Below are 8,853 nucleotides of genomic sequence, written 5' to 3' on the forward strand. Positions count from 1 at the left end.
AACAAAACAAAAATATAGGCATTAAGAAGGGTTGAAATGATATTCTATTATCAGAAAGTACAATTAACTTGGAATAAAAAAGGTTCTTGAATTTATCATATAACAAAGATAATTTCATTTTTTTGTGTGCTTAGAACACTCCTATAAACATGATAAATGTTCCTAAAACCCACCAGGCTTTGTGTAACAAATGAAGCAAGCTCCAACCCCAGAGTTATATAGAATAAGCAGGAAAAGGATTCCTTATATGCCCAGGAAAAGAGGTGTTGTGACAGGAAATAAAGTGGCTTTGTGGACAATCTTACACAATTTTTTCCAAGGAGAAAGAGGCAAAAAATTATACACACAAAAAAGATTATACTGAGGCTTGAATGTGTGGAACCCAACTGCAGATTTAAGAGAATGCTGGCTATAAAGAGGATACTAAGAGGAGAAAGGGTCAAGAGATCCACTTCTAAGCTTCATCATTGTTATGACGACAGTAAAATCATGAGGTTATATTTGCGTGTGCACACATACAGTGTGTGTATGGGGGGTGATTGTGAGTCATTCACACAGCTGACAGTTTCAATGAGCAGATAAAGAACAAAGTGGAATTTCAGACTGAAGACACAAAAGAATCTTCAGTCTCTACCATTAGCTTTATGAAATCCATTGTTGATCAGGCTTCTTCTTGGTCCTCAAGTCACTCTATATTCTCTCAGCGCTCAAGGCTTCAGGAGGTACCCATACATACACAAATCAAAACATTACTCATCTCTCTTTGACCTTACCTCTAAAAGTCAGACTAGAGTAATCAATTGGGGAGACTATTTGATACCAGCTAGAACTACAAGGTGCATGAGTCCACAAGACAATAAAAGAAGATTCAAGGCTGTAGAGATGGCTCAGAGGTTTTCTGATATTAAATTATAGCTAACATTTCTTAGACTATACCATGTAGCCATGAAAATGAGATATAACCATGTAGGTATAGCACTCAATCTAGAGTCTTGAACAAATGAGAACATAAAGACAGAAACAAAATAAATGGGGTAGGTTAAATACACAGGTTTACAATGATCAAATACTTTCATTGGCAAAAGAGAAACTATTCTCTAGAAATTATCAGAGAAGTAGTCTAGCAAAACTCAAACCATTGTCACCTTGTGCTGAATAACTGTGAGATAAATATTCACAAACATTTTTCCCTTTAAGGTAAGTTAACACTGGCAAAACTTTTGGACCCACACTGAGCCAGCCTTGTATATTCCTAGAAACTGGATTTTTTTTTCTTTAAAAAAAAATTGAACATACTCTCCTCAAAATTATACAGATAAGTAAATGTGAGAGGGTGAAAAATTACCTATAACCCCACTTTCAAGAAATACATGCTGTTAGCTATCTGTTGTTTATCCTCCCAATTAAAAAATAACATACACAAAAACACATAAGCAACATAAATTTGAAAGTATGTAGTTTATATACACTTTCAAAGTTCCACATGTCAATAGTCTTCCAATGGAATTCTATCCATGTATATTATAAAATTTATAAAGCCAATATTTTCAGCTAAAACAAAAATCTTTTGTCCACACAGTATGCAAGAATGAAAAATATGATTTAAAAGCATGAAACATACACTTAAGTTTTTCATGGACTTGAAATAAGTCTTCATTTAATTCAAATATATTGTAGCAACATGCTTCTCTCTGACAAAAGCACTCTCATAACTAAGATTTTGCAGTACTAACGGCTATCCTAAAAAGAAAGACGGAAAAGGTATATTATTTGTGTGTTACTTGGTGACTCTCATGATTCATCATGCTAAGACTTCACAATTATGGATTTAATTCACCCAAGTTATTAAAATAATCAAAAATCCCACTTTTACATAAATGAAAGTAAGTAGAAAAAACCTAAATTGCACAACTACATTTAAAAATAGCCAGTCATGGTGACACACTCCTATAATACTAGCACATGAGAAGCTAAGTCAAGAAGATGGCAAATAGGGAGACTTACTGTGTCTCAAACGTAAAATACTGCTAAGAATAAAATGGAACAAAAATTCCGTTTATCACTCACCAATACTTAGAGTATTATGGTAGTAAGCTTTTGCATCAAATTGAATCTTCCAAAGGAAATAACATTTTCTATAGGAAAGATTTTAGCAATCTTTTAGCAAGATCTACCCCCAACATATTAGAAATTAGTCTTTTGTGTGTCAAAACAAATTCAACATCACTTGGAAGGTGGAAACAGGAGGATGAGGAGTTCAAGGTCAGCCTGAGCTACATGACACCCTGGTGTAAGAAAGAAAGAAAAAGAGAGGAGAGAGAATGGAGAAAAAGAAAGAAAAAATCCAAGAATCATATTTTTAAGTTATCTAAAAATTATAACTTGCAAGTTAAAGAATCACTTGTCATTTTAAAATTATTTATGTGGAAGTTCTGTCCATAGTTAGGTAGCATTTTATATCAGAAAATAGATAAATGAAATACAAGTCAAGGGTTGCCAAAATTCCAGTTTATAGTTGTAAATTCCTAAGGAAAGCACAGCCACAAGCTAATTGCCCAAAGACCTGCTGCCCACCGACATTTGTGAAGGGCTAGAGTTAATGGCATGGCATGTCAATTTACTACAGGGAGCTCATGGTGTTATACTTTGACAAAAGAAGTAGATCAAGTTACAGCCTGCTTCTATTATCAGTACAGCCTAGATTTATGGTTTCTAACACCAGTCCAACACGAAATAATGGGAATGATGACAACAGTGCCTACTGAACAACAGAGTGTAGAAAAGCATGCAATAAACTACAATCTAAAGTGACTAGAAAACTAAACATCCCTGACAATACTTCAAACATGTAGCAGGTATCTGCAAACTACTCATTTAAATATTTCTATAACTTCTGAAATCTAAACATGAAAAAAATCTGGTTATAAAATAATCTAAAGCAAAGTAATACACACATGTATTTATCACTATTTGCTATTTTATCTCAATAATGACTACAAAGACTGTTTTATCTCAGCATATTTATGAAATTCTACCAAGTTAATTAAAAATTGAATATGGACATTACTTCCAAGTAACTTTAAAGTATAACGAAAAACATTCCAAATAATACCCTTTAAATTTTTTTCAAAGATAAAAAAGTCAACAGCTCCACAGCAAGAATATTTCTGTGTTCAAAAGTAGGAGAACTTAAATACATTTGGATTAGTGTTTGAATTTAAGTATATATAAATCAAAATAAAAGCTAGCTAAAACTGATGAAATGTAGGAAACATGACCAAATATTAAAAACCAAGGACTCTGACAGTATTCATTCTTAAATAACTACTAAAGGCTACAAGGTACACATCAAAGAGAGTTGTTTATGTCTGGAATTCTGTACTAGCTAATCCTTTTGAGAAACAAAAGTTGTGAAAACTGTGATGTGTATTCTGAAGACAAGAAGCAAGACACACAAGCTTTTTCAATCAAACGAACGTATCCTCAAGTATATCATAGAACTGCACTGTGTTTGTCCCTTTGGAGTTTACAATGGCAAATTACTACAAAAGGTGAGCACTCTCTTTCCGCTCTTAGAACAATTTGGTCCTATAAACTTAGGAAGGGGCAGAACCACAGCCATAAACACAAGTCACAAGTAGGGGAGTTAAGTGTTCTCTACTTTCAAATATTTCCCAGCTCTTTGCTCACACAAAAATTCAACAAGTTTACTTTTTAACTCTTTAAAGAATTCATCTAGTCTAGCAAACACCATCATATCATATCAAGCTTCTGTGTGAACTGAAAATCACTTAACTTTTCACATAGTAAGTTACTCCTCATTTCTTGTTAAAAACATCTCACCACATGCCCCAAAACAAAAGCAGGAGAAAGATTTAGGGACATTATGTTTAATAGAAATCACAATATAAACACCATCACTATTATTTCTATGGCTACCAAGGTTTACTTATACCAGATAACAAAGACAAAATAAACAAAAATGCCTTGCTCATGAAAACCAAACAATATATGCCCATTTCAAATCTTAGTTTTTCAAATTTATTCAAGTTATCCCGCTTAAATAACTATCATTTCTGTTAGACTTTTTGCAAATGAGACATTAGTTGTAAAGGCATTTCTATGGTTCAAGTAACCAAAACCCAAGATACTAAGTGTGGAAAACATATTTAACACTAATTTTATTCCTATATTTATAAAATTAAATAAGTAAATGATACCACTTTGGATTTAAGATAAATGAAATTGGCATTCTTCTATATCTAAAAAGAGTATCAAAACTATCCATGAAAGGTAAACTTTTAAAATGACCAACATTGACTATTGTCAAATTTCCAGGTTTTCTATTTCTACAATCACTTCTAATCTGGAGATCCCATGTACTAACTCTATGACATTAATAATGACTTTGTTTCTAAAAGGTGATTAGTAGCTCAAAGAACAGAGGATCATCTCGCAACCACCCCAGTATTCCACTTAACCCAAAGGTAGGGGCAATAAAAATTTCAAGTAAAATATCCCCCCCTATAAGAATTCAACTAAAAATTTGTATTTGGAACTAACTTATAATGGGACAAGAGGATAAGTCATTTTCATTCAAAAGACCTAGTATTTACTCAACCTTTTTAAGGCACTTTACCATCATCAATTATTTCTTAGTGAGACAGCCCAGGATTACCCAGACCATTTCACTAATGCGGAAACAGACACCAACAGAAGAGAACATGGGCAGGAAAAGGGGTGATAGGAAGCATCTGGGAGGAACAGGCAGGCAGCTAAAAAGGAACAAACTCAAAAAAAATGAGAGTCACATCTAGCCTGTAACTGACTATCATAATCCTTATTATTTTGGCTTTAGAGAGATTTAAGATAAATTTTGAAATAAGAAAAGTACTTTTCAAATCTAGTTATAACCTAAGCTACTTGGTCATAAATGTGTACTTGCTTAGCATTTAAAAATACCCAACTTCCAATGTGCATACTGATTTCAACTAATACTAGCAAAATATCCGTCTCCCACAGACCTAATCAGAAATAATTTTTGGTTACAACCAGAATGTAAAGAACAGTGGCAAAAATACTCGAGTTTGTCCATTAAGCAAAGAAATATTTATTCTACATAAATTATGATTTTCTTAGCAACACTGAAATATACAGGAATAAAGTACTACTGGTGGGGTGGTTGCCTTAAATATCCAGAAAATAAAACACATAATGGGCTTTGAATAAATATACCTCGAACTGGGTGAATTCCATAAAATAAAAGCGCACAGGTGCTTAATGAAGAACTGTTAACTGAGCGATAAATCAAAAAGGCTGATCAAATGCCTCATGACAAGTAAGAATAGATGCTTAAGAGCAACTGGGTACATTTATGACATCATCAATTTAAAAACAGCCTCATATAGATAGTGCAATACCAGTTACAGTATTCTTTTTTCCCCTAACTACAATTATAAAGCAAAGCAGTTCTCTGAGGTAAACAGGCGCATAAGGAACTTACACGGTTAGAGGACACAGTATTCAAAATTTTCAAAGCAGTTTTAAATGACTTGACTATATCCTTTTATAAATTTCAGACTATTTTAAAGATGATAAAGCTATAGATCAATGTAAGGTAACAAACTCACTGTCTTCTCAAAATCTTAATTAGACACACTTTCGAAAGCTTATTTCCACATTCTTCCCATTAAATACAGAAAACCACAACCAGCTTAAAAGGACACCCATCATTACAAATAGGTTATTTAATGAAGAAAAAAGAATAGCAAAAAAGATAAAATTGTCATTAGTGGAGGCTTTGCCCTGGAGGAGGTGGGAATGGGGGGTGGACTGGGGGGAAGGGGAGGGGGCGGGAGGGGGGGAGAACAAGGGAATCCGTGGCTGATATGTAGAACTGAATTGTATTGTAAAATAAAAAAAAAACATTTCAAAGCAATTATTAGAATTAAGTATATGCCAATGAACTACTATATGGGGGGGGGGAACCTCCTTGTACTCAAGTACATCTTCCAATATTCTTCCCTCAAACTGAAAATAATAATGTCCCTGGAAACATTGAAATTGCAACAGCTGAAGCTCTCTGAGAAAAAAGGCATCGCCAATACTTTTGAATATCATATACCAAAATATATTTTCCCTGCTCAAGACAGACAGACAGACACACACACACACACACACACACACACACACACACACACACACACACACACAAAGCTGGATCAAATTCCAAATTCTCCTAATATCTCTTCGGACTCTTGGAGTACAAGTACTATTCGGGTAAGAAAAAAATCAATAAATAAAGGAGAGGAACCTTAACAGAGCTGTTTTAAAATGAAAGGCACAGTGATCAGTAGACTCAAACCTTGACTGACTACATCCCCTCGCCTAAATCCTTGCAGGAGTCCTCTGTCTATGCCTTCCCATCCAGCTTCATCCGGGAGGCATCCACTCTTGCTGGCTAACAACCCTCCACCCCACCCCACCCCCCTCGAGGAGCCCCAAGGCACACACCTGGCACTGGACCCGCGCGGGCTCCAGGCCACAGGCGCATCTTTCTATGCTGACGTCCCCTCCCAAAATCCAAGTTACCTAGCAAATTCTGGTCTGAGCCCAAACCTTACGAAGTCATCCGTGCCCCTCAGCCATACTACCCACCCGCAAAGCCCCCAGGCTTCAGCCTGGTCCCACCTACCCTGGGGAGAATTGCAGAGGGCGCTGTCGGCACTGCAGGAGAGGGGCCCTCTGAGGGAGCTGGGCCAGGGGCCAGAATGCCTCCGGCAAGACGGGCCGGTGAAGGGACTCCGAGCCAGCGTGAAGGGCAGCACTGTGCGCTAGCAGCCGAGGTGGCCCACGGTAAACACTAAGTGAGACACAGCAGCCGTGGCATCTGGGGTAAAGCGTCCAGGAGTGTGAGACAGGGGTGTCTGGACAAACTGAGGCGGGACGCTGGCGCGGCAGTAAGGGGGCGTTCCTAGCGCAGGACGTGCCCCTAAGGCTCCCGACCTCCCGCCCTGCAGACAGCCATCAGGACTCCGACACCAGGACTTAGTCTCCACTCCCCATGGGGGGCCGGGGGCACCACGCACCTCGGGTCTCCTCCGCCCTAGCAACAAAACTTCTGTCATGCTAGTTCCCGGAGCAGACACCAGAGTTCACACTGCCGCCGCCATTTTTGAGAAGCCGCGCGCAGAGCCGCGCATGCCCCACAACCGACATAGCCACCCCGCCCTCCCACAGCAGGCTATGTGCCCTGTGGTCGCTGCAAACACGCCCTAAGACTGCTGCCGCCGTGGAGCTTGAGCCCTAGACCCAGCAACCTGCTTGCACGATCAAGCAGTGGTCATTAGAGACATGACGACCCTGAAAAAGCAGTCTGGCAGTTTTTCCTTATCAGCCAGAACCAAAAGTCCTAGCAGTAGCCCTTGCACCCCAGACCCCTGGAGTCTAGCATCAAGTTCCATCCTGGACATTCACTCCCATTAGCCTGTCAGACTCCTGGCTAACTTCTACTTTGGCCACTGACCCAAAAAAGTAAAGACTTCCCCAGGAAACCATGTCCAAGGAGCAAGGCAAACTCAACTCAGCTCCTATACAGGAATTTGAGCAAAGACACTCACTCCCTCCTTCTATGGTTCCAACACTTGGAGCTTTATCCCTCTTCACCATGGGTTTTTTGGCACCAATAACCTCACAGTCCCACTTTCTGGATTTTGTTGTTGTTCTTAACTTATGCTTAAACTAAAAGACACTAGATTAGCACAGTGACAGAAAGCATTTGCTCACATTTAAGAGTACCCAGAAGGGTCATACACAGTGCAATTTGGAATTGCCCCTCCATATACTTCCTCACCTTGGAGGAACCTATAGCATAAGTAAAGATCACTCTGAAGAGAGGAGGGGGAAAATGCCATAAACAACCCATCAATCTGCACAAAATATATCAAACAGAAATCCAGAAAAAACATGCACCTCTAGTTCTAAGTTTATTATAAGCTAATTTCAAAGTTTTGTTTGAAAAATACACAATGTGCCATGTTAGCCAAAAGTACACTATTGATAGGTCTTCTCCTCTCTCTACAACTCTTTCCAAAACTGAGTGTAGGTTTTGCATCTGTTATTACCTTAATGTATAATGGACTTTCAAAATTACAATTCTGAAGTTAGAGCCTACAACTAAAAGCATATATCCACAACAACAAAGAGTATATCCATCTTCTAAAGTATAAAATAAAATTATTTTCATATGCAACTTTTACAATACGAAACAAATGAAAGTTCCTCAAAGATGTTAGCACAGTATGTATCAGACACTGCTAGTTCTAGGGGAAACAGGGAAATAATTTTGATCTCCCTAAGAAGCTAGTAGTTCCTAAGACAGTAACATAGAATGTACTCTCTTGTATATCCACGCTTGGAACTGAAGAGGCCTGCCACCTGTAGATCTCCAAAATGGTGTGGTATTAAATTCTTTTATCTCTTCCTAGTAACTGGCAACCTCTCTTCCTAAAGATGATCATATAATATTCTCTCGGTGTAAATTAGCTGATGACTTGGGCCATAGAGTGCTACTCCAAACCTCACTAGACATGCAGGATCAGATTTCTATAATGTGCCTAGTTCAAGAAAGATATAAATACAAACTTACTGATGATTTGCTTCACAATTTGAAAATCATTTGATAATTACAGATAAACATATTAAAATATTTTTTAGCTGGGCGGTGGTGGCACACGCCTTTAATCCCAGCACTCAGGAGACAGAGGCAGGCAGATCTCTGTGAGTTCGAGGCCAGCCTGGACTACAGAGGGAGTTCCAGGAAAGGCGCAAAGCTACACAGAGAAACCCTGTCTC

At 38.0% G+C, this 8,853-nt stretch overlaps 1 protein-coding gene across 13 annotated transcripts in view; it reads right to left on the reverse strand.

Moving 5' to 3' along the window:
* Scml2 (Scm polycomb group protein like 2) overlaps positions 1–7,175 on the reverse strand; it is a 101,301-nt gene extending 94,126 nt beyond the window's left edge. For 12 of the 13 annotated variants that reach the window (XM_052721794.1, XM_052722460.1, XM_052722356.1 and 9 more), the window contains exon 1: positions 7,089–7,175. In XM_052721794.1, the coding sequence (XP_052577754.1) occupies positions 7,089–7,127 (39 nt within the window). In that variant the 5' untranslated portion in view covers positions 7,128–7,175. Of the gene's footprint in view, positions 1–6,694 lie in introns of all 13 variants that reach the window. The other variant, XM_052721849.1, reaches the window with a different exon arrangement.
* Positions 7,176–8,853: the final 1,678 nt, after the last annotated feature.

Source organism: Peromyscus californicus, unplaced genomic scaffold (genome assembly GCF_007827085.1).
Source record: "Peromyscus californicus insignis strain IS unplaced genomic scaffold, ASM782708v3 Scaffold_10__1_contigs__length_136768540, whole genome shotgun sequence".
NCBI lineage: Eukaryota > Metazoa > Chordata > Mammalia > Rodentia > Cricetidae > Peromyscus > Peromyscus californicus.